Source organism: Phyllosticta citribraziliensis (assembly GCF_038025025.1).
Source record: "Phyllosticta citribraziliensis strain CPC 17464 chromosome Unknown J3D65scaffold_11, whole genome shotgun sequence".
Classification (NCBI taxonomy): domain Eukaryota; kingdom Fungi; phylum Ascomycota; class Dothideomycetes; order Botryosphaeriales; family Phyllostictaceae; genus Phyllosticta; species Phyllosticta citribraziliensis.
In genome coordinates, this window is record NW_027117348.1 from 1480655 (window position 1) to 1508512 (window position 27858).

At 55.5% G+C, this 27858-nt stretch overlaps 14 protein-coding genes across 14 annotated transcripts; 5 read left to right on the forward strand and 9 right to left on the reverse strand.

Annotated features, from left to right (window-relative positions):
- Nucleotides 1-46: 46 nt before the first annotated feature.
- Nucleotides 47-2018, forward strand: J3D65DRAFT_671033 (uncharacterized protein; the record flags this gene model as incomplete). Its single annotated transcript, XM_066803357.1, has 8 exons — nt 47-325; nt 372-524; nt 731-752; nt 808-860; nt 906-1073; nt 1121-1329; nt 1377-1947; nt 1995-2018. The coding sequence occupies 8 exons, from the start codon at nt 47-49 to the stop codon at nt 2016-2018; spliced, it is 1479 nt and encodes a 492-aa protein (XP_066652108.1).
- A 225-nt stretch (nt 2019-2243) lies between these two features.
- J3D65DRAFT_106652 (uncharacterized protein) lies at nt 2244-3729 on the forward strand. Its single transcript, XM_066793687.1, has 2 exons — nt 2244-2580; nt 2633-3729. The coding sequence occupies exons 1-2, from the start codon at nt 2519-2521 to the stop codon at nt 3348-3350; spliced, it is 780 nt and encodes a 259-aa protein (XP_066652109.1). The 5' UTR covers nt 2244-2518; the 3' UTR covers nt 3351-3729.
- A 683-nt stretch (nt 3730-4412) lies between these two features.
- On the forward strand, nt 4413-5280 carry J3D65DRAFT_685856 (uncharacterized protein; the record flags this gene model as incomplete). The annotated part of the gene is made up of 2 exons (XM_066803821.1): nt 4413-4465; nt 4519-5280. 2 exons carry the CDS (start codon nt 4413-4415, stop codon nt 5201-5203), a joined length of 738 nt encoding a protein of 245 aa, XP_066652110.1. The 3' UTR covers nt 5204-5280.
- A 2191-nt stretch (nt 5281-7471) lies between these two features.
- On the reverse strand, nt 7472-8555 carry J3D65DRAFT_106689 (uncharacterized protein). The gene has a single exon (XM_066793688.1). It carries the CDS (start codon nt 8411-8413, stop codon nt 7589-7591), a length of 825 nt encoding a protein of 274 aa, XP_066652111.1. The 5' UTR covers nt 8414-8555; the 3' UTR covers nt 7472-7588.
- A 78-nt stretch (nt 8556-8633) lies between these two features.
- J3D65DRAFT_106722 (40S ribosomal protein uS12) lies at nt 8634-9580 on the forward strand. The gene is made up of 3 exons (XM_066793690.1): nt 8634-8722; nt 8802-9065; nt 9173-9580. The coding sequence occupies exons 2-3, from the start codon at nt 8807-8809 to the stop codon at nt 9349-9351; spliced, it is 438 nt and encodes a 145-aa protein (XP_066652112.1). The 5' UTR covers nt 8634-8722; nt 8802-8806; the 3' UTR covers nt 9352-9580.
- Nucleotides 9581-10896, reverse strand: J3D65DRAFT_106704 (uncharacterized protein). The gene has a single exon (XM_066793689.1). The coding sequence runs from the start codon at nt 10535-10537 to the stop codon at nt 9809-9811; it is 729 nt and encodes a 242-aa protein (XP_066652113.1). The 5' UTR covers nt 10538-10896; the 3' UTR covers nt 9581-9808.
- J3D65DRAFT_636857 (Ima1 N-terminal domain-containing protein) lies at nt 10835-12118 on the reverse strand. Its single transcript, XM_066801439.1, has 2 exons — nt 11834-12118; nt 10835-11745 (listed from the first exon to the last, which is right to left on the reverse strand). Exons 1-2 carry the CDS (start codon nt 11975-11977, stop codon nt 10867-10869), a joined length of 1023 nt encoding a protein of 340 aa, XP_066652114.1. The 5' UTR covers nt 11978-12118; the 3' UTR covers nt 10835-10866.
- On the forward strand, nt 12001-13473 carry J3D65DRAFT_636858 (mitochondrial 54S ribosomal protein uL24m). Its single transcript, XM_066801440.1, has 2 exons — nt 12001-12686; nt 12740-13473. Exons 1-2 carry the CDS (start codon nt 12270-12272, stop codon nt 13382-13384), a joined length of 1062 nt encoding a protein of 353 aa, XP_066652115.1. The 5' UTR covers nt 12001-12269; the 3' UTR covers nt 13385-13473.
- J3D65DRAFT_636860 (oligosaccharide biosynthesis protein Alg14 like-domain-containing protein) lies at nt 13451-14733 on the reverse strand (the record flags this gene model as incomplete). The annotated part of the gene is made up of 1 exon (XM_066801441.1): nt 13451-14733. A coding segment is annotated over exon 1 (1084 nt), but the record flags the coding sequence as incomplete, so codon positions are not given.
- Nucleotides 14734-15183: 450 nt separating this feature from the next.
- On the reverse strand, nt 15184-19505 carry J3D65DRAFT_636864 (uncharacterized protein). Its single transcript, XM_066801442.1, has 7 exons — nt 19199-19505; nt 18864-19131; nt 18475-18813; nt 18401-18425; nt 17794-18348; nt 15899-17727; nt 15184-15834 (listed from the first exon to the last, which is right to left on the reverse strand). The coding sequence occupies exons 1-7, from the start codon at nt 19472-19474 to the stop codon at nt 15260-15262; spliced, it is 3867 nt and encodes a 1288-aa protein (XP_066652117.1). The 5' UTR covers nt 19475-19505; the 3' UTR covers nt 15184-15259.
- A 1677-nt stretch (nt 19506-21182) lies between these two features.
- On the reverse strand, nt 21183-21951 carry J3D65DRAFT_671043 (uncharacterized protein; the record flags this gene model as incomplete). Its single annotated transcript, XM_066803358.1, has 3 exons — nt 21183-21401; nt 21524-21625; nt 21781-21951. 3 exons carry the CDS (start codon nt 21949-21951, stop codon nt 21183-21185), a joined length of 492 nt encoding a protein of 163 aa, XP_066652118.1.
- A 549-nt stretch (nt 21952-22500) lies between these two features.
- On the reverse strand, nt 22501-23178 carry J3D65DRAFT_671044 (uncharacterized protein; the record flags this gene model as incomplete). The annotated part of the gene is made up of 3 exons (XM_066803359.1): nt 22501-22698; nt 22800-22919; nt 23017-23178. 3 exons carry the CDS (start codon nt 23176-23178, stop codon nt 22501-22503), a joined length of 480 nt encoding a protein of 159 aa, XP_066652119.1.
- An 801-nt stretch (nt 23179-23979) lies between these two features.
- J3D65DRAFT_106816 (delta-aminolevulinic acid dehydratase) lies at nt 23980-25533 on the reverse strand. Its single transcript, XM_066793691.1, has 2 exons — nt 25232-25533; nt 23980-25179 (listed from the first exon to the last, which is right to left on the reverse strand). The coding sequence occupies exons 1-2, from the start codon at nt 25433-25435 to the stop codon at nt 24271-24273; spliced, it is 1113 nt and encodes a 370-aa protein (XP_066652120.1). The 5' UTR covers nt 25436-25533; the 3' UTR covers nt 23980-24270.
- Nucleotides 25534-26419: 886 nt separating this feature from the next.
- On the reverse strand, nt 26420-27496 carry J3D65DRAFT_106842 (uncharacterized protein). Its single transcript, XM_066793692.1, has one exon. It carries the CDS (start codon nt 27362-27364, stop codon nt 26501-26503), a length of 864 nt encoding a protein of 287 aa, XP_066652121.1. The 5' UTR covers nt 27365-27496; the 3' UTR covers nt 26420-26500.
- Between the last annotated feature and the right edge of the window lie 362 nt (nt 27497-27858).

A 27858-nucleotide genomic window follows, 5' to 3' on the forward strand; every position in this document is an offset into this window, starting at 1 on the left:
AAGCTGCTTCAAACTTCACTCCCCACCACTCTCCATCACTGCAACCATGACCGAAGAAGGTCGCAAGCGTTCGCGCTTCGATCAGACCGAGCCCGAGCCCAAGCGCCGCGAGTCGCGCTTCGACCGCCGTTCACGATCACCCTCTGGCCGAAACTCTGACCGCCGTCGCAGTCGCAGTCCCATAGACCGTCTAGCCAGCGATAGTCCCGCAACCGCCGAGAGAAAGGATCCCCAGGCCGCCGCCGCCGCAGCCGCCGCTCGCATCAACGCTCAAATCCAGGCGAAAAAGGGAATCCAACATGTCGACGTGCCGCCGATCCGCTCGGTATGTCCCCGCGGCCGTCGTATGATGCCGACTAACATGAATACAGACTGCGAGCCCGGCCGCCGTCAAATCTCCCTCCGACCCTGACGCGCGCCCCGAAGGCGAGGTATACGAGCAGGATGGCGATTACATCAAGGACATAGAAGTCAATGACCTCCGCAACCGCTACCTACTGACCAAGGGGGCAACTCAAAAAATGGTAAATACTTCTGATCATAGCCTACTGATGGTCCTAGGACGAGCACTACACACATCCCATCATCCAAGCACTGTTCTGCGAGGTCCCCACCTGTCTCATTTCAAACTTGTTTGGAAGCGCGCAAAAGCTCACTTTTAGCCTCTTTTAGTCGCTGTTCCCAGCGCTCCCCATTTGGCACCTGCTAACCTCACCCGTGTGACATTTAGATTAAAGAGGATACTGGCGCCGGTACGCTTCACCTAATATTCGTTTGAGTATAGGATGTCTTACTGAATGTGTAAAGATGTCACAACCCGGGGAGAGTACTACCCCGACAAGAGCCTGGTCAAGCCCGGTGTAAGTCTGCCTGCTTCGAATCGATGTTCCGGCTAACAATGACAGGTGCCTCCGCTTTACCTCCACGTCACGAGCACGACAAAGGAAGGCCTCGAAACAGCTGTGGCCAAAATTGAAGAGTTGATGAAGCAGGAGCTCCCGAACTTGGTCGACGAGCGGCGTTTCCGTCGGAGGGAGCCGGAGCAAAACGTCGAGCGTGACGAATTTGGAAGAGTAATGCCGACTATCAAGGCTTGCAGACAAATGCTGACAATCGGCAGCGCAAATGGCCCGAGGAAAAAATCCCCGTGGACCTCGAGCCGATTCCTGGCTTCAACCTCCGCGCGCAAGTCGTAGGTCATGGCGGCGCTTACGTCAAGCACATTCAGCAAGAGACTCGCTGCCGCGTCCAGATCAAGGGCCGCGGCTCTGGCTTCATCGAGCACAGCACTGGCCAAGAGAGTGATGAGCCCATGTACCTTCACGTTGCGTAAGTACAGAAACCGCATTTTTGGCAGCTGATCCTAATCCAAGCAGCGGGCCCGTCCCAGACGACGTCCAGCGCGCGAGGGAGCTCTGTGAAGACCTTCTCGCCAACGTTCGCCAGCAGTATGAGCAGTTCAAGGAGCGTGGCCCTCGCAGAGGCTACGGCGGCGGCGATCGTTACGAGGGCGGCGGAAGAAACGGAGGCGGTCGCCACGATAGCTACAGCAGCAGCAGCTACGCTGGCTACGGAAACAACAGCTACGGCGGCAACAGCCAGTATGGCGGACAGCAGTCTCCAGCTGGCCAGCAGTCTGCCATGAGTCCTACGTCGCAAACCGCACCCGGCGCTGCCACAGCTGCCCCCGACTACAGCGCTCAGTACGCCCAGTACTACGGCGGCCAAGACCCTTATGCTGCCTACGGCGGCTACCAGGCCTACATGACCATGTACTGGCAGTACTATGCCCAACAACAGGGAACTGGATCAAACTCTGGTACCCCGGCTCCAGCAACTTCTGAAGCCCCTCCCCCGCCTCCTGGCTCTGCCCCGCCGCCCCCGCCGCCCGGTGAGGCTCCTCCGCCACCACCTCCTTCTGGCTCTCCTCCAGGTGGATACAGTGCCGTAAGTTTGGTTGCTGATTTCGTGTCGTACTGATCTCACATTCCTAGGTGCCTCCACCTCCTGGCCTGTAAATGTTCCATTCGGGTAGGAGACGAGTCTCAGATGATACCTCGAGTGGGGAGACTGACGATGATGCGTCCAAGCCAGAAGTCTATAGCATGCTAGTGCTCAAAAATTGGATTTGGTAATCCGGAGTTGGGAGGCAGGGCTGCATGGTCACCAGTGTTCGTCCAAGGTTTAGTATTCATGGCAAACACATGGCTCGCAATTGAGTCGACCGTCTGAAAGCACTGGATGCAATGTGACAAGCAGCCACATGTTGCCTAAATTACGCCCCACTTTTACAAGGCATCATCCGCAATGGCTCCATTGCTATCACTAGAGGCACCACTACTGACATTTCAATGAACCAAGTGTGTAAAGGCTGGGTTGATTTCAACTGACAGAATCGCGTGGTTGCCTTGGAGTGTTTGATATATTTACTGTAGTCTTGGCCTTCAATCCATACCACTGTCCAATCCACCTCACATTCTCTCAATTATTTCTTCATATCTTGATATCAAGCTTCAGAATGGGCAAGCGCGTCTCCAGAAACAACAAGAAAACCATCGACAAGATCAAACGCCTTCTCAAGTGCGCAACACAAACCCAAGCTCCTCAGGATATAAGTTGCTGACGCTCGCAGGGGCCCCACCGTCAACCTCATCGTTGGCCGCGAGCAGCAAGCATTCACCGTCCATCGAACGCTTCTCTGCCGACAATCCCGCTTCTTCATCAACGCATTCACCGGGCCATGGAGCGAAGGACGCACCGGAGCCATGAGACTGCCCGACGTCGAGCCAGAAATCATGAGCGCCTTTGTCGACTGGCTCTACACCGCAAAGCCCCCGCATGCCGAAATCGCCCTCGACCTCTACGTCTTCGCCGACTGCTATCAGATGCACCGGCTGAAGAACGCCATTGTGACGTCTCTCTACGCCCATTGGACCGAGTGGAACGACATCCTGGGGCAAGTCGAGGTCAAGATGGACACGCTCCCCGGCGCGCAGCAACTCCACTTTGCTATGGACAACCTTCCAGAGACGAGTCCGCTGCTGCAACTCATGTTCGCCATTCACGCCAATTGGAGCGGCAAGATGCCCGAGGGCCACGACTGGGAGGAGCTCAAGGACGCCATGTGTCGCTTGGTGAGGTACTTGCCGTGGAGGCCCAGGGATCTCAAGACAAAGTCTGGCTACTTGGAGGAGGAGGAGGGGTTGGGGAAGAGGTGGCGGGGGGCTAGGGAAGACGTTGTCAGGGCTCATGTCTGCAAGAAGATGAAGGTAGAGGACGATGAGGACGATGCTGGGTTTGCGTTGGCTGAATGCCGAATAGGAACGATCACCAATGCCACTTCTTTGTAGCTTCGAAACCGGCAACCAAGGAGCCATCGCGCAAAGGCGTGTTGAAATTCATCAGCAGTAGACGGCAGCATCCATTTGCGGCTAGATCTTCAGAATCTCTTCGTCGTTTCTCTCCCAGATATTTGGCTGCTCTTCCTTTCTGCTTTCCAATCACTGCTCCAGTGGCTATTTTTTCCAAGAGTGTTCATCTGTAGACAATTTAAGAAGCCTCTCGCTTTTCTGCCTCGTGGGGTGGCGGGACTGGCGGAGCGGCGGACATGGCTTCACGTTTGCTGGGATTGCTGCATATCACCGCTGGTAATTAGGACTTCTGAATTACGCTGCACCCTGTCTGGAAAGCGGACTGATCCGCGTCTTTCTGCGGCTGTTTTGCTTGCGTTTTGCTGAAGAAAAAGAAGCATCTTTTACGCTTCCGGAATCTGATTCCGAGGTCGTCGAAAGCTTCATCATCTGGGCATACAATAAAGGCCTCAGTAGTGGATGGGCTAGGAGCAGAGTGATTATTTGTTTAGCACCTACGAAAGCCAGTTCGATCGTACTCATTGTCAGGCAGTACATTCAACGGCGTGTAGAGGCCCCGTCTCAGGGATCTTGCCGCCGCTGCCGTTCAGGTCCTGACTTAACACTGAGGTATTGCTTTAACACTGCGGCGCGGGACCACCGCCTGCTGCGCCCTCCTCCGGACCATGAGACTCCCCCATACCACCGTTCTGGCCATCTCTTTCGACTGGGCGCTTCGGTTACCTCTCGCACCACTGTCTTGGCACGGCAGCGCACACTCTACTATATAATCCGGATCGCCATGACAACAACCTCCAGCTCCTCTTCCTCTTCGCCTTCTACGAGCTCCACTTGACGACCAAGGGGCTTCCTTCTCATCTTCTCTGAGATTTGCGATCACAGCGCCTCGCAACATCCATATCCTCGCTTGAACATCCAAAGGTACCTCGAAGTGCGCGTGTCCTCCCTCAAAAATACAGACACTCGCTAACACAAACCCCATTTTCTAGCTCGGATCGCGTATTCCGTCTCATTCTTGCGTCGTTTCCCGGAGTCTCCAACATGAGTCAACAAATTTCGACTGTCGTCTACACTGCGGGTTGTTTCAAGCCAACGTGAGTGGTTCACCCCGAGGTCTACATTGAGAAAGGCACTAACGTCAGCACAGTGGACCCAAGGTCAAATTGGTGGTTGGCCAGGAGCGCAAGGTTTTCACCGCTCACTGCGAACTCCTCTCTCGTCACTCGCCGGTCTTCCGTAGCGCCCTCACCGGACCCTGGACCGAAGCGACGACCCGCACTCTCGAGCTCCCAGACTCCGATCCTGACGTTGTCGATGTCTTCCTCCTCTGGGCGTACAAAGGCTACTTGCTCGGTCCCATGTTCGCCTTTGAGCTTTACGTGTTCTCAGACAAGTACCAGATCCCGCTCTTGAAGATCGACGCGGCGCACACCCTGTACTGGCACTGGACCAGCTGGAACCACGCCTCCAAGAAGCAGATCGTCGTCCAGGAGGCCGTTCCCGAAGCCGAGACCGTTCAATTTGCCATCGACAATCTTCCGCAGACAAACCGTATCCTCCAGCTTCTGCGCGTCGTTGTAAACCTCTGGGATGGCCAAGGAGTCGAGTACCAGGAGTGGGTGCAGATGCGCCTTGCCAGGACACGTCTTTTCCAGACCGGTCCTTACGGACCTGTTGACAGGATCGCCAAGGAGCACATTTACACCGCCGATGCGAAGCACAAGGGCTCGTTCATCAACTGTCCCCGTGCTGCTACTACCACGCTGAAGGCATGTTACAACTGTCTTTGGCTGGCTGGTGAGAAGCCTTGGCTCGTCAACGACGAGAATTGAGAGCGCACTGGTGCAATTCGGGGACAAACTTGTCTCGAGGGAAGGAAGCCATCGCTGGCATGAAGGTTGTGGGATTCGGAGGACAGGTCAACGGTCCCAGGGCAACGAGCAGCCAGACGAATCGGAAAGGCAGAGGAGGGGGCGGGTTGGCGGGGCTTCTGGCATATGGTTCTACGAATAAGAGCCACGACCAATTGTATAAAAACTGCGGCTTGAATTGGGGTAGGGAGTTGGTAGGAGTATAAAAGCAACAAAAACTGCCATCGACAATCTTTCAGAGAGCAACCGCATCGTCCAGCTCCATCCACTATCTCTGGGCCGGTCGCCTCGCTGACCGTCGCTACACTACAGCGATGAGGCGTGCTCGGTCCCGCTTGTTTGCCACCGTCGCCTTCGGTCCTCTTGATAAGATTGGACCAGCCGACACTTACTCCAACGATGCCAAGCCCAAGGGTCCATTCCTTGGCTGTCCCTATGCCGCAAAGAGCACCAAAAATATGATTGCGTGCTATGACTGTCTTTGGCTGGGTCAGGCGAAGCCATGGCTCGTCAACAAGAGGGCCTGAGGGCTCGAGGGGCACTGGTTGGGGGTCTCTTTCGGAAGAAGGGAACAGCAGTGGGCTACCTGCAGGCTTGGGGAAAAGCAGCGGATGGCTAGACAAATTCGAAGGGTGAAGGAAGGTGGCGGGCTGTCTGGTCCTCTGGCATTGAGTTCGTTCCACCGAAAGGAACTCAACCAAGGTGTAGCATTTGGAGCGAGTATTGGGATCGAAAAAGGGTTGGAGTAGTATAGAAACAGAAAATTGCCGTCGATAGTCTCCCAGAGACAGACCGCGTCCTTCAGCTTCTCCGCGTCGTCCACAATCTCTGGGTCTTTCGCCTTTCTGGCCGTCGTTATACTCCAGCGATGAGGGGCGCCAGGTCCCGCTTGTTCTCAACTACGCCGTACGGCCCCGTCGACACTAGGACTCAGCGCATCGCTCCGGCGGTGATCCTGGACGCGAAGATCATTCAATTTGCCCTCGATAACCTTCCAGAGAACGACTGGATCATTCAGCTGATCCGTGTTGTCCACGCTCTCTAGGAGTGTCGTCTCTCCGACCGCCGTGATACTCGAGTGATGAGGACCGCCAGGGCCCGCTTGTTCTCTACGACACGGTACAGCCCCACGGATAGGATTGGGTCTGCCTATTCCTACTACGCCGCTGACACCAAGCACAAGGGCGCGATTCTTGGTTGTCCGCATGCCTTGACGTCTCAGATTGACATCAAGGCGTGCTTCAACTGCCTGTCGCTCGCCGAAGGGAAGCCCTGGCTGATGAACGGAGCGCTCTAAGCGCGGGATGGATTCGGAAATCGCTCTCCACCTAGCGTCTGGTGTGCGAAGGTTTTGGATGGACAAATTGGAACTTCCGACTTGTACGTGGTTTGACAAAAGGGAAGACAGCAGGAGGTGAGGGGACAACAAGAGGATGTGGGAGGAAAATGGGCTAGGAAACGCGGAAAGCTATGCTGTCAGAGTAGTTGAACAGGCGGAGGAAGGTGGCGGGCAACAGGAACTAAGATCAAATGTACAATAGCCGGAGCTTGGATTGAGATAGAAAATTGGTTGGTGTAGCAGCGCAATCAAGAGACAATGCCTTGATTGCAGACCGATGCTCCACCGAAGAGGTAGCGATTGTGATTGCAACTCTCCTCGCTGCCGCCACTTTGCCCTTATACACATCGGTAGGAAGTCTTGACCTTTTGCAGTCGTTGCTCCTTGTACGCGCTGGCGAATCTACCAAAGCTCGAGGAACAGGGCGTGTCTTGCTTGACTTTTACGTTTGGAGATCGTGGCCACCAGATGCTGCAGCTCGGATGTTGCGAGCCCTCAAGCGCCAACCCCGGGATAAGAGCACTCCTTACTTCTTGGACGAGCTGACCTCAGCAACTGAAGCGGAAAGATCAAAAGAGCCTCAGAGCTACCACGAGAAAATCAAGGCGCGGGACGCCTTCGCGTGTCAGACCATTGACGCCTGCTTTTGGCTGTCGCGGAGGAAATCCCGGGGGAAGAATGAGACGTTGGCGATGACAAGAGTGCGGCGAGCTGCAGGGCCGGCGGCGTTATGGAGACGGAGTGCGCCATGGTGGCTTCGGTCTACGAGATAAGGATGAGCATGAGGTGGCGACTCTCTTGCGGCTTTGGGTGCTCGGTGGCAGTGAAGGGCTGCTGATGGTGTTTGATTTCGTTTCCAGGCCCTTCGATGAGTTACGGAGTTGAAGACAAGCATGTTCGCGTTTGGATCCAGGCTGATTCAGACGCCTTGCAAGTTTGGCCAGAACGGCCCCAGGTTTTGCGACACTCGGCAAGGTAGGCAGTCGATGGAATGGAGGTATACGTCTTCATTTGCTCGCAAAGCTCCGCGTCTCCATGCTCTCGCCATCGCCCCAGATTTCCTTGCTCTCCTGCTCCACGCCCTTCATCGCCTTTGCCACCTCGTCCAACTTTGCAACGACATCCAAGACGCCCGCGTTGACTCTTTGAAAGTAGCGGTCGTTGGCTTCCCTCCTCTTGCGCGCCAACAAGATGTCATTCTCCGTATCTTGCTCCAGCTGGCTCTTGACGCTCGCCTCGGTTCCGCTCCTCGGTCTGCCAGTGACGACAGGGGCCGCCGTCCCAAGCCTCTCGTTGCGGTCCGACGCAAGCAAATTGGAAGTGCCCAAGGGTCTTGCTTCCTCCCGCTTGGCGGCCGCGTCTTGCTGCTCGTCCTCGGCCTCAGTCTTTGCCCACGCCTGAGCAAGTGCAATCTGGGCGCTGCGCAAGTCTTCCAGCGCCTTGGAATGGCCAGGCCTGAAGACGTGCGTGCCGTGAATGGCGCTGAGTTCGACTTCTTCCAGCGTGTTTTGCATTTCGGCCCAGATGGCGTCGGTGCGCTCGGCACTCTGCTGCTCTGCTTCGTAGTGCTGCGTCTGCGCAGTGCGCTGCTCCGCCCGGATGGATCTGGTGCTGGGGGCAAGGTTGCCGTCAGCGTCGGTCACGGCCTCGCCTAGCTTGGATCGCTGGCGGAGTAGCGGCGCGCGGCCACTTGATTGAGCGCCAGCGCCAGTTCCAGAGGGCAGCGCCATTGATGTGTTTGATGCATTGCGGGAGGGAGGTCCAATGAACAGGGAGGGCGCTGGCGGCCGGTGTTGGCTGTGACTCCGTTCAAGAGGCGCTTGGTGAGACATGTTGTAAGGAAACAGAACCCGGCCAGATCATCCGTCCACAAAATGTAGAAAACTGTCCTCTTTCTGACTTCTCCGCCTCATGGTAGGTGGCAGCGTAATGCAGTTGATGGTCAGGGTCAAGGGCGGACGTCAAGAGTCGCGGGGAAGCGTTGATCCGAAGCGAGGCCGCCGCACGTGACGCACTCGATTGGCGGCGCTCGCTCGCCAACTTCAATTTTGACCCGACCCACTGCGCCTGTTGCAGCCGACAACGACGACACCTCCACCCCCTCCAAAACCCACCACTGCGATAGCCAGATAAATCGGTGCGTACGGCCACGCTGCACTTGTCCAGACGAAATCCTCCCTCAAAAGAATACCCGTCGCCGCTGACACTCGGAACCTGCAGCCATCATGGGTAAGGGCAAGCCTCGTGGTCTCAACGCCGCGCGCAAGCTGCGCAACCACCGCCGCGAGCAGCAGTGGTCCGACCTCCACTACAAGAAGCGTCTCCTCGGTACCGCCTACAAGTCGTCGCCGTTCGGTGGCTCCTCCCACGCCAAGGGCATCGTCCTCGAGAAGGTCGGTGTTGAGGCCAAGCAGCCCAACTCGGCCATTCGCAAGTGTGTCCGTGTCCAGCTCATCAAGAACGGCAAGAAGGTCACTGCTTTCGGTACGTGCCACTCCCACACAGCTCCCAGGATTCGCGGATGCATTGGACGCGTTGGAAAGCAATGAGGTGGCAAGCAACACGAGCATGGACTAATTGAACCTCTGCAGTCCCCAACGACGGTTGCTTGAACTTCGTGGACGAGAACGACGAGGTCCTGCTTGCCGGTTTCGGTCGCAAGGGCAAGGCCAAGGGTGATATTCCCGGTGTCCGCTTCAAGGTCGTCAAGGTTTCCGGTGTCGGTCTCTCCGCCCTGTGGAAGGAGAAGAAGGAGAAGCCCAGGTCATAAGCGCACACATCAGTGTGGTTTCTCTCGAGGCTTGGGGCATGTGGCGAGGTGTGGAGGGTTTCGTGGTCAAGGAAATTTCGGCGCGAATTCAGGATGGGTTTCCCTCAAGTCATGTATGCATGGCATGATCTTAGGCTCCGGTTAGGATAATGAAAAATATCCAGCCGGCAAGGCAAACAAACGCCGCGCCACAAAACGAATGCAAGGAATTGGACGACGACCATAGACGACCGCTGGGCATTGTGCTTATCCGTAGGACTGCCAGTCAACATTCCGGGAACCGAATCGAGATTCCAACGCCGACGACGATACCTTTGCCGTAGCAGTTCCTACACCGAACGGCTAAATTTTGGGTTGTGCTATCGCTGCAGCTAATGATCATAGCACCAACCCATCCCGTCTTTCGACGAGAATATCAGCGACTCCCGCACAACAAGAATCCAACTCAATCTCAATTTCAAGGACGCCCGCCGCACCGCCATGAGTTTTCCATACCAAGCCAAGTGAATAAACAGCGCCACCCGCCCATAAACACCAACGCTTCATACCTCAAAGCTATCAAGACGCACCGGCGAGCGCATCTCTTGCAAATTCCCACACAGTCCTCGCAACAAAAGCCATGCCAATGATGATGGGCGGCACGGCAATGAATAGCGCCAGCAACAGACCCTTGCCCTCCTCTTCCTCTCGCCGGCGTCTCTCGGCCTCGATCTGCTCCCGCCGTGCCTCTGCTTCTTGCACCTCCTTGGGCTCGTCGCGGATGCTGAAAACGCTCGTGAATAGCGATTCGAGGCCCGTGTCGACGGGGTCCTCGCGAAGCTGGAGCCTGGCGGGGGCAAGCTCGAGTTCCCGTGATGCTGGCTCCTCGCCCTCGGTCTCGTAGCGGAAGGCGGGCGTACCGGGAGTGTCCGTGCTCTTGCCACCGCGGTTCATGATTTTGGCGAAAAAGTCGCGCTGCTTGGCGGCCGATGCTTGCTGGAAGATGGGTTGGTTGGGCGGGTTGCGGAGTTTGTGTGCGGGTGCCAACGGCGCTGGGGGCAGTGTGCCGCGGAAGGGGTTGCGTTCGTTCGTGGTCGCCGTGTCTTGGAGGAGCGAGTTCATGAGGTTCGTCTGCTTTTGGACAGGGAGACTGGCGGTGCGCGAGTTGAGGGTGAATAAATGGTTTTCGGGTCTCGTAGGCGTCCATTCCATCGTGTCTTCGTCAAATTCGGGTCGGACGGTCGTGGCGTCAGTCTCTGTGACGGTCTGATGCGACTTGTACGAGACTGGCGAGGGCGGATCTATGTTTTGAAGGTTGGGATTGAGTGGTTGTGCCAGGCGGTTGACTGGAAAGGGCTTGAGGTATGCTGGAGACTGTGGCTGAAAAGATGCTGCCGTGGCAGGTCTAGAAAGGGGTTGTTGCTTTTCAGGAGAGTATTCTGACGGCGTCAAGAGAGGCTCCGGTGCCTTCAAGTTGATGCGCGGTGTCTTGTCAATCTTGACCGTGAATGAGGAAATGATGGCAGTCTAATTAAGTCAGCAAAATGCCGTGAGAAAAAGCAAAAAACTTACAATGAAGATGAAGACAAACACGGCAGCGTGGACCGCGCGATAGACGTCAATAGGCAACGTAGACTCCGCAGGATCCCTTAAAAACCACCAGGTGGTGCCCCTGACGACAAGCATGAGCACCTGGAGAGTGAGATGGTCCTTCAATCCAATGAGTCTGCCACGTGAAGAGTCAATCCTCACAGCCAGCTTGTTGTTCCACCAAAAGGTTGCCAATGCAAGCAACATCATGTTCCTCATCTCGGGATACCACGTGCTGATGCATTCGCTCTGTACGACGCCGTACTTGCGAGCCTGGCCGATGCAAGTCCACCCATTAAAAACTTGGACGTCCTTACCGTCCCCCAGCGTGCCAGGGCTTGCAAACACCCCCATGGCGCTCCATATCAAGTGACTGACAATGCTGCTCCACCACAGAATGCCAGTCCAGAATATCAAGATGCTCTGCCATGTCCAGGTCATCGACTTTTTTCCGATTCCAATCGTCTTGGCCCTCTCCAGCAGCCTGTTGACGTGGTCTGCCTTGGCCGCATGCGCCGTCTGCTTGATCCTGTCTCTTACTCGCGGCGCACAGTCGTGGCACACCTGCGGATACCGTTTCTCGAGGTTTTTCTTGTATTCTGGGAGAGACTTTTCAAACTTGGAAAAGCTTGGGTCTTCGGGGGGCGGCAGGTAGGAGGCCAGGGTTTGGTTGACAATGTACTGGTTCTGAATGCATGTTGCGCAGAAGAGGCTACCTTCGACGGGATGCAGTGTTGGGGTAGGGACGCGTCCTGGTACGTAGTGGGCGTAGATTGTCGGGGCTGGAGTCTCGGTCGCGACGGGAGGGTCTGTTATTTCACCCTTCTGCAAGAAACGCGTCAGTCGCCCGCATGTCGCATGTCACAGCGAATAGTAAATAGACGGCAGCTCGCGCGCCAACAGCGCAACTTACCTCGTCGAGATAGTTTGTCGCCTCACATTGTTGGCAGTCAAATTGACGAACGTGTGAGTTTCTCGAGAAGCGCGAGCGGGTGCCGCAGTAGAAGCAGCACAGGTTGCGTCGTAAGAAGGGCATGTCGGAGAGGTGTTGTTGCATGGGGCAGAGACGCGGACTTGGCGGCGATGGGTTCCGCTGCGGAAAAGTTTCGAGATGACGACGGCCAGTCGTTGACCATCAGCAGGGAGCAACGACGGATGGTGACGAGGCACGAAGTCGGCCAGAGCTGAGACCATTTACTCGACCTCGATTGTTCACATTCACATTCCCTTCACTTTCGGCAAACCGAATTGTTCGAGGCCTCCGTCTCGGCCAGCTCCGCCCGCACCTTTTACCTCACCTCGCTCAACCACCACCCCCGACACACACCACCGCCGCCGCAACCAGCGCCATGCAAAAGGTCCTACAACGCACGGCCATGGCCAAGCGCCAGGCCGCGCGCAAGGCCGAGATTGCGGCAGAAAAGAAGAAGTTGCGGGAATCAGTAGTGTCACGACTCCAATCCGTACAAGTCAACCAAAAGGTCGCGGACCAAGTGCGCGAAGCGCGTCGCCATCGGCGCGAAAACTGGGAACTCGGGCCATTGGCACCTCGGCGAGATGTTGGCGGAGAGAAGAAGCTGTACGGAACCGTCGTGGCAGAGCGCATGCGCCAATTCCCCGTCCACCCCGACCGCAGGCTCAAATTCACGCCCTTTGCCACGGGCGACCGGGTCGTCTTGTTGAAGGGAAGGGACAAAGGCAAGATTGGCGAGATCAAAGAGGTCCACGACGAGTCGCAGACCCTCACGATCAGCGGCCTCAACACCGTGAGGATATCCAAGAGAGCACCAGAGCTTCGTATTAACAAAGTCGACCGCAGGCCGAAGTTCCCGTCCCCGACCATCTCCAAGGCCAGCCTGAACTAGGCCTGATGGACAGACCGTACCGAACAATCGAAATCCCCACGCCCTTTGCCGAAGTACGCCTCGTGTACCCTCTCCCCGACCCCAAGACCGGCATCAAGCGAGACGTCATCATCCAGAATGTTGTGCGAGAGCCCGTAATCCGCGACGACAAGGTGACCTACCGGCGCTACATTCCAGGCACCAAGATCGAGATTCCGTGGAAGACGCCCAAGAGGACCGAGTACGCGGACCAGCCCGCCGACACGCTGCGCATCCTGGTCGACGAGCGGTCGTTTGTGCCGACGCTGCTGCGGCCGCCCATGCCAAACTCCGTCATCAATGAGCTGCGCAACCAGTTCAGCTACTTCAGGGATAGGCACGATCCTGAGTATGTCGCTAGGAAGGTGGCCGAGGACGAACTGCAAAAGGGCAAGGGCGTTGAGTCGCTGAAGATGATGACGCCGCTCAAGGAGCTCAACGCGCGCATCAGGAGAGCCAACAGGGCGAGAGGACGGCAACCAATCGACAGGAGCGTGTTGGCGGCGATCGGCGAGCGGATGGCAATAGTTATGGAGAAGAATAGCGCAAAGAAGAGCGCAAAGAGCGCAGCAAGGGCCTGATATCCGGAGAGGAAATTCAAAAACGCACACGTTCGCATGTCTGAGTTGGGAGAAGAATAGAAGCATGCCCTGTATAACAAATCAATGCCATTGAATCTGAGCCTGAGCTCAGCCGCTTTTGAACTCCAGTGCTGATGCTGATGATCCTAGCTATGCAACCCAAAACGCCCGAAATTCGTATGGTGCCTCAAATCAGTACGCCCAGATACTCGCCCCTGCCAGCGGTCTTGTCCAGCAACGTCTCCCACTGCACCAAGAAGCGATCCACAACTCTGACCAGTAGCCTGCCACTCAAACTCAGCCTCTTGACCCGCGCCCAGCTCTCCACATAGATGGTCCGTATGCGGCTCGTGCGATCCAAGTCCCCCAGGTCGCAGAAGCGCATCAGCAGCGCGGCCAGTACGACAATAACGCCGGTGCCTGGCCCATTGGTCAGGATGAGGTTGGGGAAAAAGGTCGTCTGGTGCTGAGGTGCTGTGCTGGATGCGATGGCCGGCGAGGCAAAGGGAGATCGAAGGATTGCGTGGCAGGCGGCGAGGCAGCGCAGCGAGGAGTAAGGCGTCGTAAGAAGGGATTGGTGAATCTTGCGCGCGCGCGGGACGAGTTGGATGTCGTAGGTGCCGATTTCGAGCTCCCCGCCCTTCCTGTCATCAGCTGCTCTCTTGACCTGTTCAATGACCTCCTCTTCCTCGTCGTCTGTGAATATCGCGGCCGCGTCTTCCTCCTCGCTCGTCCGCGCGGGTTTCTTGACTACCCGTCCAGTGGCAAACACCATCAAACTTTCCTCCCACTCGCGCGCGCGCTCGGCGCTCAACGAATCGCCTTCACTGACGACGTATGTCCGGTGGCTCCAGCTGCGCAGAAAGCGCGCCTTGTCCAGGTTGCCCAGCATCGCCATCATCTCCGCCGTGTGCCCACCGCTCCCCAAAACGACAAGCAGACGCGTCGGCTCGATTGACGCATCAAAGTCGATGATGTCGGCGAATTGCGCATCTTCGGCGCCTTTCGATGAGGCTGGCGCGTTGGTGGATGTTGCTCCGACGTCGTCATTCAGAGAGGGGTCGCCGGGCCGTTTGCGCGGGCGCGGTGGTAATCGTAGGGGCGGGAGGATGAATATGAGACGGAGGGCGAGGAAGGGGATGCTTAGGAGGGCGAGGATGAGGAGGCCGTTGAGGAAGAGCGTCGTCGCAGGTGGAGTTGGTGCCGACATGGTTTGCTGCTCCAGGAGAGGTTGTTGTACGCCGTGGGCTGGATTAGCGCATTGTTGCGCGCGCATTTGAAATTCGGCGTCAATTGGAGCTCTAGAGCCTTTCTCAAAGTGGAATATCTGGCCGTTTTCGAGAGAGGCGGAACAGTTGATGGTAATAGGGAGTAAGAAGGGCCAGGAAAATGGCACGGAGTTAAGAAGCGGATGCGCGGCAATGTCCGAAGCACTTGAGACTTCCTGGTGCTGTCTTCCTTCCTTTCAGTTCAACCTTTTCCAACATTTTCCAATCAATGATTCCTCCTGCTTTCGGGTGACCCTTGAATTTCAACGGCCATTCAATTTTTTCCCTTGGCCAGCAGTGGCAAGGTAGTGCTGTAGTTCCCATCACTGTGGATTTCAAAAGATGTGTTCATACCTGGTGCTCCGACTGCGTTCCAAGAGCATTCATTACTTTGGAAAAAGCTAGAGCGCCATCGTTTACTGCCGAAGTTGCTCTGGAGTATCAGATTGCTGCCGCAATCACGTCCAGGCAGTATCCACTCGCTGCCACAGTCGCGTCTAGGGTGCATTCGCTCACTGCCGCAGCCGGACTCACAGGATCAATTCATGTAACATTCACTGTGCCTCTATCAAGCCAAAGCTGTCAACCCATGAGTTCCACCTTCCAATTAGCGTGCCTTTTTGAGACGTCTATTGTACTGGGCCAGCAGCTCCCTGGGACACCATGCGCGAAACCATGCATCATGTTTCTGGCAGTTTAGAAGCTTTTCCGCCTCTTTCATTTCATTGTCATTGCGAAGCTCCTCGGATGTTTTTGCGCCAAATCTCCTAAGCAGCTCCCTCATTTCGTCACTCAATCTCTGCGCCTCCCCCGTGCGTCTTGGCCTTTTGTAAAGGGGGTCTGTGTACCCTTTCAGTCTGTATCCTTTCAGTGTGTACCATTGCGAGCTGTAGGCAGTCAAATCAAGCGGTGTCTCCCCCACCGAGTTGATCGGGGAGGGACGTGCACCTCGTTCGAGGAGAAGACGCACGCAATCTACATTGCCATAGTCAACAGCTCCATGAAGCGGTGTCCATCCTCTATCGGTTGTCAGGGAGGTGTCTGCCCCGCTGTCCAAAAAGTACCTCACAACGTCAGTTGCCCCAAATACAGCTGATGCAAACAGAGCTGTTCCACGCTCTCTGGAATTCAATTTGTGCATGAGATCGATGTTTGCACCATGGTCTTTGAGCAGTTGGAGCACTAGCAATGACCACGTTAGAACAAGCTGCGTTCAATCCACTCAGTGGATAGCTTTCATTCTTACCTTTATCATTTGCGACCCCAGCGTTCGACATCAAGGGGGTATTGCCGTCTCGATCTCTCAGGTCTACTTTTGCGCCGTAATTCAAAAGCAGTCTGGCAAGGCGGCGATTATTTCTGGCTATGGCGCGGTGAAGAAGGCCTTGGCCGTTGGCCTTCCTCAAGTTTGGGTTGACGCCGTACTCCAAGAGTAATTTGATGACTTCAAAATGACCCTTCTCGACTGCTAAGAAGCAAGCAGTCTTGATGGTGGCTGTCTTTATTCTCTCATGATTTTTCTTTGCTTTGGTGTCATATTTTTGCGCTTTTTCGTGATCCCAAGCATCGAGCTCTTCATCGTCTTTGTCGCTAGAGTCTTCACCTGACTCGTCGCTTGGGAAATCGCTATCGGTGAAAATGTCGCTGGCGTCTTCGTATGAATCGTCGCTTGCAAAGTCGCTGTCGCCGTCCCTGTCGCTGTCGCTGTCGCTCGACAATTCTTCATAAGGGAAATCCCTGCTCCTAACAGGACCCAGATCAATGGACCCGATTGAGTCAGGACGAAGAAGATCAAGAAGGCCTCGCACGTCTCCTCTGTAGGCCAGCTGAAGGAAACTCCTGTATTTTTGGAGCGCTTTCTCGGTCTGGATAGCGCGCTCATTCCCGGTGTTCAATGCAGGAGCGCTTGACAGCAGATTCTTGGACGGAGTCCTTACGGAGAAGATTGTGTCCAACATGAGTTTGAAGAATCCAAGCAGCCAGAAGAGCACCTCCCCGACGATTTCGAGAAAGCCCCCCACTTCGTCATCAGGATGGTATTGGACAATCTTCTCTACTGCCTTTGTTTGATTTCGTTCTGCGACATGGAGCGAGATCGTAAGTCCTCTCAGGGATGAAAGGTCAAAATGTGCGCCGCAGTCCAGAAGGATTGAAGCAATGTCATCATGACCGGCCTTGAATGCTACGGTAAGAGCCGATTGGTGGCGTAGATCCAGTTCTTCAACATTGGACCCCTTCTTGATCAGATTTCTGGCCAATTCCGCGCATCCCAAGAAAACGGCGAGGTGTAATGTGGGAATTAAAACAGCCCGCCGCCACTGATCGAGATCATCGGGAATTACGTGAATTCTTGCGCCGTGAAGCCAAATCTCGGGGTCTCCTTTGTCAAAGACTTCTGACTTCCTGTAGTATCCGTCGAACCTGAGCAAGAAAAGACAATAGAACTCTCGACTTGGCCTTTCCTGAATTAGGGTGCTGATAGCCTCAAGAAGCCTAGGATCCTTTGAATGATTTCGGACTTGGCGATAGTGCTGGCTGAGATGCATCCCTGCATATTCTGCAAAGGGACAGTCGACAATGGCCCTGATGGGACGTCCCTTGAAATAATCGCGCCACTCATAGTCTGCCCTCCTCAGATAATTGGCGCAAACGAGAGCGATGCGGCTCTCGAATTCCGGGAAGAGCTGGTGCCTATGCTCGTTGAAGAACTCTTGAGCAGAGAAGTGGAAAAAGCGAACCAAATTGTCTACGTCGACCTCAATCAGCCCGTGACCGAAAGACGGGATGTCGCTCTCCGGAATCAGATCTCCCTCGTCGATCTTTGCGGTCACTTCCTCTGATGCAAGGGCATACTGTAGATCTTGGACTGAGAGAGGTTGCCGTGCGAAGGATACCCAACCCAAGATGGCTTTGGCACGCTCTGCCCTTTTGGGTTGCTTACTTTCCATGATTCGGATCATGACATGGTCGTAACTAGCGGGAATGGTATCTGGTAAATTTTCGAGAACTCTCTTGACCTCATTTGGCACCTCTATTTCCGTAAGCGCCTTCATGTGCAATTGGACGATGAGAAACCTAAGGATTCAGCCTTGCTTCTTGTTTATCAAAGCCCTGAGCCAGAATGGGGATAGAGAAGCTTACACTCTCCCTGACCTCTGCGGGACCAATTCCTTTATTTCTTTGCTGAACTTTTGGAGCACGCGATGTTTTCGGACGGTCTGGTCGATGTAATCCTGAATGTCTTCATCGTGCGCTTCGATTTTCTGTTCCGTGAATCCATGCTGAACGTCTTCCTGCTGGTCCAAGACCCTGGACATTACTAGGACTTTTGCACCTCCGGGGATTGATTGCAAGCTTTCCATGAGCGAATATCGGATGCCACGCTCGCACTCATCCAGCGCGTCGACAATGACGTAAATCTGCCTGGTTGCCGCCAATTTTGACAACAGCTCTTTGGTATCGCGCAATTCAAGCGCCCGGAAAGATCGCCCATGTCTTTGATATTCTTTGAATAGATTCCGGACTTCGCTGTGGATCTCGGTGGAGTCTGATTCGAATTGCCGAAGAATGTTTCCAAGGAGTTCATTTATTCCCGGATCAGCTTTGTATGAGAGGTAAAGGCATGCGACCATGGCATTACTTGAACCATTTGCTGGTTCATGTACCCGGTTCCGGAGGTGTTCGGTGATAATTGAGCTAATGCAAATTTAATTGACGAGCATTTGGTGAAGAATAAGGGGTTTCTTACGCTAGGACACTCTTTCCGGCACCAGCTAGATCGTGTCAGTATACTGTCAATGAGACGAAATCATATTTACTGACGAGCTCCTGTACACCATAGCCTGTTGATGTCCCCATCTCGCCAGCGGGTGAACGTATCTGATTCGAGGAGCCAGCGACCAGCCACAAGGCTTTCCCCCACTCGCTCTTGGAGGCTTTGATGCACTGTGTTGAAATTCAACTTTGACAACCAGTCAAGGATATCATCGCGCTCGTGGTCTTTGTATTGGTCTGCAATTTTGCTGACCTTTCTGTGCGTCTTGGCAACTAGAGCAAGCGTGAGTGCGCGGATGCACTTGGTGAGGTTTTCTTCGGCCTCGGTCGCCTTGGATAGAGCATCGCTAAGCTCGTCATCATCGAGAAGTTTCTTCTGGAATTTTCCTTTGAAGAATCAGCAGCCATGCAAAGCAAACTCCAATGCAAGCACGCACTGAACCTGTGATTTGTCTGCGCAATGCCGATGCTGCTGATTTCAAGACAACTTTTAAAGAGACCTATGATGCTTTCCTTCAGATGGTCTCCAAGCTCCTCCAGCTGACCTATCTCTCCTTCGAGGGGTGAGAGTTGGTCAAATCTGCTCGCCAGCTGTTTGAAGAATGCTTCCACTTTGTCGAAGTCTTCAGCAACTTTTGTAACAGATACAAACAAGTAGGCCACGGCATTTACAACAAGCGACGCTGGCGACGCAGCCGGGACAGCCTGCGTTGGCACATAATGGTCAGTACACCACCTCCCATCAACAACAGAGGAGCGATTTCCGACTTACAGCCGAAACCACGTTGACGGCAAACCCAAGGAAACTGATTGTGATTTGAATTTGCTTGAAATGGCGGCCAACTTTCTCGCAAACTCTGTCCAGACGGCCAGTTTTGTGCCGCGAATGTTGGAAAGCCTTCAACCATGACTCTGGATCAGACTGAAACCTGGCCGCTTCTTGCTTCTCTAACTCTGGAATGGGATTAGAGGCAAGAAAATCCGCTTCTGCAGACTTCCACAATTCGAGGAGCTCTCCTTCGCAAGGAAATTCGACCTTTTCGCCCATGACGGTAACAGACGGGGAAGTTAAACATTCGCGCGAGCAACCCAGGGCCCTTCGCGCCGAATATAAAAGAATCAGTTACCATGCTGTAGGGCGGCGCGGTTGATGATCCACAATCAAAAACCCCTGTCTTGGTTGATCGACACGCTGTCAAGACAGTTCGACCAGCCAGTCTTCAGCGATAAGCGCCACGAGGTTTTGGACCATTGACTTGCAGCCAGCTCTGCGACACGAACTGCCAGTTGTCGAGCGCCTGCGGACTCATTTTGGAAAGTGGCAGTGTTAGCCTGTTTGTTGGAGCGCGTCCCGAAGTCTTGTAGCGATTAAGCACCAGTCCAATCATCGCACGCGTCGTTGTCTTTTCAAGCGCCGACAGCCGCCGTGGCTTTTCAAGGACAACAGTCTCGACCATGCAATCAAACGCCATGGAAGCGCGGGAGATCCAGTATCGGTATTCGTCAATCGGGCGATTCAGGTGGAGAGGAGTGGGCTGTGGCCCAAAATCGCCATCAGGTGCGCCCGCCCACGCTAGTCCCAATTAGGCAACGTGTCTGCCTTCTCACAAACAACTCCATCGAAGTTGGGGCAGACATGGAGCATTCATATAGTTCAATTGATGAATTACAGGGAGAATCCAAGGCCTTCATTTCAGGACTCCTTGGAAGCATTCAAGCCCTGACCGACGGAGTAGCGAGCAGCATTCATGAGTTCCAATCACTGAATGTGCCGCAATTTTTGTCACCAAGCCTTGATTTGATCCTTTGACGCCGCGGCGATATTTGGTAGATGTGAGAGTCGTCTTATTTGTCCGTTGCAAACGGATCGATGATGGTGAACATTTGTCACATGAGTCAGCATCAACAGAAGTGAGCAGGTGAATGGTCGCATTTGTAGGTGTTGAAAATGAAAGAGAATGGGAGAACAACATCCAGACAAAACCGGAAGGCCCCGCCGCCGACTTTGGGCAGTCACGTCGGCGTAAAATGTAGCCACCACCCGCTCGCCTGTCTAGAAACAACAACCGTGCTTCTCACCATTGCTCAGCAACACTCTTCCACCGCATTTACTGGATTTCTCTCGTTCGGAACCTGGCCGAAGCCAGGCCAAGCCCAGGGTATGTTGAGCTTCTACGGTCCTGCATGACAACGCGACTGACCGAATCTTGACCCAGGCAACCATGTCCCAGCAGCAAGAGGGCTTCTTCGTCCAATCGAAGTCGGGAGAGGAAAAGCTGGTGACTAGGGGAAACACGAGTACCCTGGAGCTGGTCGAGATCATCAAAACACAATTGTCTGAGGCCGAATCGTTCCTTGCGACGCGCAGGGCACGCAGGGCCGAATTCGTTGAGGAAGTGGATGCGATGATGGCAAAGCTACAGGCAAACCATTTGAACAAGGAAGAGGAGGGGGAGGAGCGCGAATCCAGTCCCGAACCCATTGACATGGAGCTGCGGGCCCGCATCGCTGCAAAATACAGTATGTCCAAGCCAGACCTCCCGGAAACGAAGACAATGCTAAGGGTTGATAGATCTGAATCTGGAAGCCATTCCGATGCCCCGCAATGCCCTCACGCGCGAAGAAAAGGTCCATCTCTTGGCTAGGCTGGATGCAGAGGACAAGACGGAAAAGAAAGAGCAGGGAAAAGAGGCCCACAAGAAGATTCAGGGCACCGCCGGACCTTGACTACTCCAATCCATTTCCTTCCCCCCCGCCTACGTCCCTTCTGCGGCCTTTCCTTCCGGTGTACACTCATCCTTCGGCTTCGGGCCCTTCTGAAACCCCACGCGCACCTGATCGCAGGACCTCGGACAGCTACACATTGTCTCGCCATCGAGGCTCCTGTAAGAGTTGGGCCTGTCTTCACCAGGACCGCAGGGGGCAGGCAATTTTCGGCAGGTGATGATGTAGGTGCAAGCGGCGTCGTCGGGAGGCTGTCGAGAGACGTGTGAGCCAGCGAGCACGAGCGTCAGATGGTACACAGATGATAATGGTAGGTAGGGAAGGGGATTGATGATCCACACGCACGTACATAGCAAACACACTTCCCCTTTACTTTCGCATTGCCGCACTTGCCGGCCAGCACTTTGGCCCACGCGCAGGCAATTGTGTCGGCGTTGGCTTTGGCCACGCTTGCTGGTATCACGTCCAGGTACGCCTGTTTGTTGTGGCAGGGAGCGCTGCAATCTCCGACGGTCGTGCACTGTTGAATGGTGATCGAGCCACGTCAGCCAGAGCGAGCGAGGAAGGACAAGACAGGAGAGGGGAGAGGGACGAGGAGGACGAGGAGCATAGGAAGAGAGAGCATCGTACGTCCGTCTTCAAGATGACTTCACCGCCCTGCGCGCCGTACTGGACGGAGCCACTGGCCTTGGAGTCTGCGGCGGCGGCATTTGCTGCTTCGCCCTGAGCATCGGCAAAGGGCGTAGCGGCTGTATGAAGGGCGAAGAACAAAAGAATCGTGAGTTGTAGTGTGGGCTTCATGACGATGACGACGATGACGGCGGTGGAGAGACGACTTGCAAGACAGTAGTGACCAATGGGAAGAAGGAAAAAAAATAGAAAGCGAATAAGGACAAAAGAGAAAGCGAATGTATAGTCTCGATAAACCAACCAAGCCAACGTCGCTTTGCTTAATCAAACCTACCTACTACTCTATACAAGTCAGGTTGAAGAATGAACAGCAAAATCTCTCCGCTTGTGCTGTCGACCTGGGTAAGTACTCCGCTACTGTCTCTCTCAAACGCAAACCTACAAAGTATTTAGTCGTTTCCGTTCGGGCGCCGCGTGCGCGTCATTTCCGAGCCTTCATCCATGAAGCTACCTGGTGCCTTGCCCGGGATGTGAGTGAGTCAAGTTTCATCCATCGCACTGCTGCTGCTGCTGCTGCTCTCGCTCTATCTGTTCGCCCTGCCAACCACCCCAACCAGGACCAAAATTAAAACAACCCCAACTACTCACTGCATATCCTCCCTCCACCTCTCACCCCCATCCCCCCACCCTCTACACTCCCCTACTCTCCAGCCCATCATTTCACTTCGGCGTACACTCATCCTTCGGCTTATCCCCCACCTGAAAGCCCGCGCGCGCCGCCTCACACACATTCGGACAGCTACACATCGATGAGCTATCCCCCGTCTTGAACGCCTTCGCTTCCTCCTTGCCCTCGCCACAGGGCGGTTTGAACTTCTTGCAGGTGAAGAGGTAGGAGCAAGCGGCGTCATCGGGAGCCTGTCGATCGCGTGAGCAACTGGAGGGGGGAGAGGAAGGGATGGGTCAGCACACACATAGCAAACGCATTTTCCCCGCTTGCCGCACCGCCCGGCCAGCACCTTGGTCCACTTGCAGGCGATCTCGTTGGCGTACTTCTCGGGGAAGTTTGAGCCGGCTATTGCGTCTAGGTACGCTTGTTTGTCATGGCAGGGCGCGCTGCAGTCGCCGACGGTCTTGCACTGTTTGACGCCGTTGATCGTGCTTGTCAGCCACAGAGCGAGCAAGGAAGGATGGGAGAGGGGAGGAGCAGGAGGAGGATAGGAAGGGCTTCCGTACGTCCGTCTTCAGGATGATTACATCGCCTTGGATGCCAAACTGCGGAGAGTTGTGGTCTGCGGCGGCGGCATCTGCTGCGTCGCCCCCCGCTGCAGCGGCGAAGGGCGTGGCGGTTGCAACGACAGCATACAAGAAGAAAAGAATCGTGAGCGTGAGCTTCATGATAATGATGATGACGACGATAGGGAGGTGACTTGCAAGATAGTAAACAATGGGAAAAAAGAAGACGAATGTACTTATAGTCCTGATGAACAGAAAATCGAGCATCACTACGCTCAATCAAACCTACCTACTACATAGACTCTCCAGTAGTATAAAGTTAGGTTGAAGACCAGAACCTCTACTCAAAGACCTAAGTATTCCGCTCTCTCAAACGCAACCTAGAAGTCTTTGTTGCGAAGCGGTGTTTTTAGTCGTTTACGTTCGGGCGCCGCGTGGCGCGTCATTTCCGAGCCTCTATCCATGAGCTACCTACCTTGCCGGGATGTGAGCAAAGTTTCATAGCAGCGCTCTCCCCACTTGAGTGTAGCTTACCGGCTTTTAGGTAGATGCGCGTGCGCCACAGCCGTGATGTTCGTCGGATCTGCGTCGTCGTTATTACTCTCGTGCGCCCGCCACCAGTCCTGCCGTTCTTCTCGCGTATGGGTGCCTCTGGCGAGCAATGAGTAGACATATCGTCCTCGTCCGGGCCGTGCGCAAAACGAACCCACCGTCGGCCCGTGCGGTCGAGACATCCGCGGGCATAGACGTTCGATGTTGGACAGGCGATTGCCGAGTGCCGCTCGAGGCCGCGGAGGTGGCGCCGACCACGGAGACGAGCGAAATGGCAGAACCAACGGCACCAGCGGCACACCGCAACAACGAAGAAATGGCACAGAGACAGAGATAGAGACAGATATGGAAAGTGTACATGTTTTTGATACGAGAAAAGCTGTAGAACACGGCTTTTTTGATCTGTCCGTGATGAACAGATAGACAGACAGTACGTGGGATGGGAGTTGGAAGCAGAGATTGTACCATAAGAGCGAAGTGAGAAGGAAAAGAAGGAGATACAGAGAAGACAGAAAAGACAGCGCTAAACTTGGGAATCCTCGATCCGACCCATCCATCCATCCGTGAAAGGAATTTGTCCGTAACGCCGCGAAATGCATCTTGTCACACCGTGCCAAACCCAGCCGGCCGTCCGTGTGTCCCATATTACCCGCGCCGTGTCGCCGTTCCGATCGTTGTTGAGAGAAAAGGGTTGAGGCGTGCTCAGTTCTCCAGCCAGTCGAGAAACTCGGGGACGAAGTAGGAGACGACAATGGTGGCGCCGGCGCGGAGGATGCCCTGCATGCTCTCAAACGCCATGGCCTTGAGGTCAAAGACGCCCGCCTTGGCCGCAGCGTGGATCATGGCAAACTCGCCCGACACCTGGTACGCGGCAATGGGCAGGTCCTTGCCGATCTCCTTGGCGTCCGAGATGATGTCGAGGTACTGCGACGCCGGCTTGACCATGATGATGTCGGCGCCCTCGTTGATGTCGCGCACAATGGCGCGCCGCGCCAGCCCGCGGCCGCCCGGCGGCAGCTGGTAGCAGCGCCGGTCGCCGAAGCTGGGGACGGAGCCGGCTGCGTCGCGGAACGGGCCGTACAGGCAGCCGCTGAACTTGGCCGAGTACGACATGAGGACCACCTGGTGCGCGATGCCGGCTTCGATGAGCTTGAGCTTGATGGCCCGGATGCGCCCGTCGTTCATGTCTGACGGTGCCACGCAGTGTGCGCCCGCGTCGGCGTACGCCATGGCCACGTCGCTGATGCGGTCCACGGAGAGGGCGTTGTTGAGCGAGCCGTCGTCCCGCAGGATGCCGCAGTGGCCGTGTGATGTGTATTCGCAGAGGCAGACGTCGGTGACGATGAAGAGCGACGGGAAGGCCTTGCGCAGCAGCCGGATCGATTGGATGACGGGGCCGTCCGGGTCGTCGGCCGCGGTGCCCAGCGCGTCTTTGGCGCCTGGTGCTACGGGGACTCCAAACAGTATGACGGATTTCAGGCCTTTGCGAATCAGGGGCGTGAGGAAGGGGACGATGCGGTTGATGCCGCGGCGGTGCTGGTTTGGTAGCGAGGGAATTGGCGTCTCCTCGTCGGGCTGGTCTGAAATGAAGAGAGGGAAAATGAGCATCGACTGGAGGGCGTCAGCGACTGCAGTGAGGGTTTGATGGCGACGACGGCATTACCTTGGTCAATTGCCTCTCTGCTTGCCATGCCCTGGCGAGAGGGTGGCAATAGCCGCCATGAAGCTGGCTCTTGATGTCGCCAGAAATGCTCACGCTCGTGGCGGCGGTGCTGGCGTAGGAGCGAGCGCGCGAGACTTGCGAACGACGGTCGTCGCGATCATCGTTGCGGTAGGTGAGGTCGGAGACGAGAGACGAGAAGGACATTGCGGCGGCGAGGTTGCGGAGTGGTATGGGGGTTGGGAGGGCGGTGGTGAGGGAGGATCAGAAATATTTATGGGCTGGAGCGGTAATAGAGTAAGCAATGGCCGAGGCGAGTAAAAGGACCCGGATAGACGGCGGGGTCCAAGATGCGGTTAAGGACCGACGGTTCGGCGGCCAGGAGAAGTCTCTGGCCAGCCAATCATGTGGCCCAAAGATAATCTGTCTCAGCCTCGCGCCCCAACGTCATGCCAACACCATTGCCCGTCAGCTTCTGTGACATCTGGGCATCCGTTGAATCTTCCACATTGGTCGCTGGTAGCATGCTCATTTTCGACCTGCCGACATCTTTTGTTTCAGCCGACAGTGTGACTTGTGCTTGAAATGTGCAACAGGAACATGAATTTGAATAGATTGTGTTCCAGCTTGAATGCTTAGTACGGATTGTCTATTTTGAAGCCCAATTGATTTCCACCGCTGTAATTGAGGAGGCTCAATTGGCACCTGTCGACGTCCTACAAATGGATACTGTCTCCCTCTCCATGTTTGGAGCATGCGCCACGAATTGATAGCAAGCATTGGACGTTGCCTGAAGCCGGATGAGTCGTCGACTTGATGAGAGTCTTCGTCCGAGATGTATTCAGACTGGACATGCCGCGCCTGAAGCTCCTCGACCTCTCCGGCCCTCGAGACGCACGCCAGTGGCTGACTTGGAAAGTGTCTGCAAGTTGATTCTTCGACTCTTTCGATTGCTCGTCCTTCCCTTCCCTTTGATTTTCGCAATAGTTTCGCAACAATGATATCCACCTCTTTTGTGTGAAACTCCTTTCGATCGAGTGTCTTTCCCTTTCGCTTGAATTCGTCAATGCCAAAAGTTGGAAGAGCGTTATTCGCACCGCGTGAGATCATGGTAGTCAGTGAAGTACCCTCTGCGCTTCGCGTACACCGTCAAAAAGCGCGGGTGTCGAAATCTTTCGCTTCACGACCTACATGCTGATGGAGGCGCGCACTGAGGCGCTCAATACCTCACGTTCATGCCTATCCTCACCGCAGATGCGAAGGCCATTCGCTTTACTGGACTTGTATATTAGAAGAGAGATGCGCGTGTAGGCGCCCGCTGCTAGTGCAGGTGCTTGAAGTTACCTTTTTTGGCCGCGGGTGCTGAGGATCTGGGATATAAAAGTAGCAGTTCAAACTTTTTCTCAACACCAGCCCACCGCACGCGACCTTTGACACCCTACGCTGCTTGCGGGCTCTCCACGACCGCACCACTCCTCCCTGTCGCTGTAAGTTCTCCTCAACAGACCTGATCGCGGGCTCATACTCACTGTTCATCACCTCCAGTTCCGCCTCGTCCTCTGCCGCCCTCCTCGCACCCTCACAACCTCCCACCCTCCCTCTCGACGAGCGTCCTCCAAACGCCGTCACCACGACCAAGGCCATGGGCCTTTTCAAGAGGAAGAACAAGGGCTCGGGCGCCCAGAAGCCCCTCGTCATCAGCGCCCCCACGGACTTTGTCCACCTGGGTGGCCACTCCACCATGGCCTTTACGGCCAGGCCAATCGTCGGCGCGGAGACCGACGCTACCCTCGCTGCTCCTGGTGAGGGCTCCAGTCTGGCGCCCAAGCCGGACAGCAGGGCGGCCGAGGTCTCCACCATGGACCTCACCGCGTTGCCCGTCGTCGCGCCGCCGCCAGCCCGCAAGGGCGTGGTCAAGAAGTTCTTGTCTGCGTTCCGCGGCCGTAAGGCCAAGGACCAGACTGTTGCGTCCGCGGCCGCAACCACCACCACCACCACCGGCGCCATCTCTCCCGCTGCCGCTGCCGCCTCCGCCTCCGCCGCCTCGTCGTCCTCCGAGTCGGCACCTGCCTCGCGCCCGGCGACGCCCTTGTGCGTCAGCCCAGTCCGCCCGTCGGCCCCCGTCGCGCCTCGCATTCCGGCGCTGCCCTTTGCCGTCCCGGTCTCTCCTCGCGCTCAGGCGCTTGCGGCTCTGTCCGCCTCTCGCTCGGGTAGGTGGTTCTCCCCTGGTCCTTCCATGGCGACTAACAGATATGCAGCCGAAGAGCCCACCAACGTCGTCGCGTCGGCGGAGAGGAAGAGGGTGTGGAGGGAGACCTCCGTCATGGGTCTCCAGGACCGTAAGCCTACTCCACCTTACACGGTTTGATAGACACTGATAATTGCGTAGGCCTCGTCTTCTCTAGTCCCGAGCGGGACTGAGCTCATCGTCTTTGCCTGGTGGCTCTTGAGCCGGTTGCTCTCGTCCGCGTCGCGGTTGGTTGGGGTCGTTTGGCCGGGTTGCTGCGCGCTCTTGGGGGGTGGTCCTTGCTCTTTCTTTCGGTCCTCGTTTCTTTTTTTCGTTTTCTTTCTCCTCTCTTCTCTTAATGTTCACGCGCAACCAGTTTGCGCTTCCAATTTTGCCTTTGAGA

Excerpts from the sequence above, each read along its gene's own strand:
- J3D65DRAFT_106652 (XM_066793687.1), top strand. The coding sequence starts at position 2,519 with ATGGGCAAGCGCGTCTCCAGAAACAACAAGAAAACCATCGACAAGATC. Across the intron at positions 2,581-2,632 it reads AAGATCAAACGCCTTCTCAA|GGGCCCCACCGTCAACCTCA; the intron begins GTGCGCAACACA and ends TGACGCTCGCAG.
- J3D65DRAFT_106689 (XM_066793688.1), bottom strand. The coding sequence starts at position 8,413 with ATGTCTCACCAAGCGCCTCTTGAACGGAGTCACAGCCAACACCGGCCG.
- J3D65DRAFT_106722 (XM_066793690.1), top strand. The coding sequence starts at position 8,807 with ATGGGTAAGGGCAAGCCTCGTGGTCTCAACGCCGCGCGCAAGCTGCGC. Across the intron at positions 9,066-9,172 it reads CAAGAAGGTCACTGCTTTCG|TCCCCAACGACGGTTGCTTG; the intron begins GTACGTGCCACT and ends GAACCTCTGCAG.
- J3D65DRAFT_106704 (XM_066793689.1), bottom strand. The coding sequence starts at position 10,537 with ATGGACGCCTACGAGACCCGAAAACCATTTATTCACCCTCAACTCGCG.
- J3D65DRAFT_636857 (XM_066801439.1), bottom strand. The coding sequence starts at position 11,977 with ATGCAACAACACCTCTCCGACATGCCCTTCTTACGACGCAACCTGTGC. Across the intron at positions 11,746-11,833 it reads CGACAAACTATCTCGACGAG|AAGGGTGAAATAACAGACCC; the intron begins GTAAGTTGCGCT and ends CGTTTCTTGCAG.
- J3D65DRAFT_636858 (XM_066801440.1), top strand. The coding sequence starts at position 12,270 with ATGCAAAAGGTCCTACAACGCACGGCCATGGCCAAGCGCCAGGCCGCG. Across the intron at positions 12,687-12,739 it reads CGATCAGCGGCCTCAACACC|GCCGAAGTTCCCGTCCCCGA; the intron begins GTGAGGATATCC and ends AGTCGACCGCAG.
- J3D65DRAFT_636864 (XM_066801442.1), bottom strand. The coding sequence starts at position 19,474 with ATGGGCGAAAAGGTCGAATTTCCTTGCGAAGGAGAGCTCCTCGAATTG. Across the intron at positions 18,349-18,400 it reads GCCGGAAAGAGTGTCCTAGC|CTCAATTATCACCGAACACC; the intron begins GTAAGAAACCCC and ends AATTTGCATTAG. Across the intron at positions 17,728-17,793 it reads CCGCAGAGGTCAGGGAGAGT|GTTTCTCATCGTCCAATTGC; the intron begins GTAAGCTTCTCT and ends CTGAATCCTTAG.
- J3D65DRAFT_106816 (XM_066793691.1), bottom strand. The coding sequence starts at position 25,435 with ATGTCCTTCTCGTCTCTCGTCTCCGACCTCACCTACCGCAACGATGAT. Across the intron at positions 25,180-25,231 it reads CAGAGAGGCAATTGACCAAG|TCGATGCTCATTTTCCCTCT; the intron begins GTAATGCCGTCG and ends GACGCCCTCCAG.
- J3D65DRAFT_106842 (XM_066793692.1), bottom strand. The coding sequence starts at position 27,364 with ATGCGAGGCGCGACGGGGGCCGACGGGCGGACTGGGCTGACGCACAAG.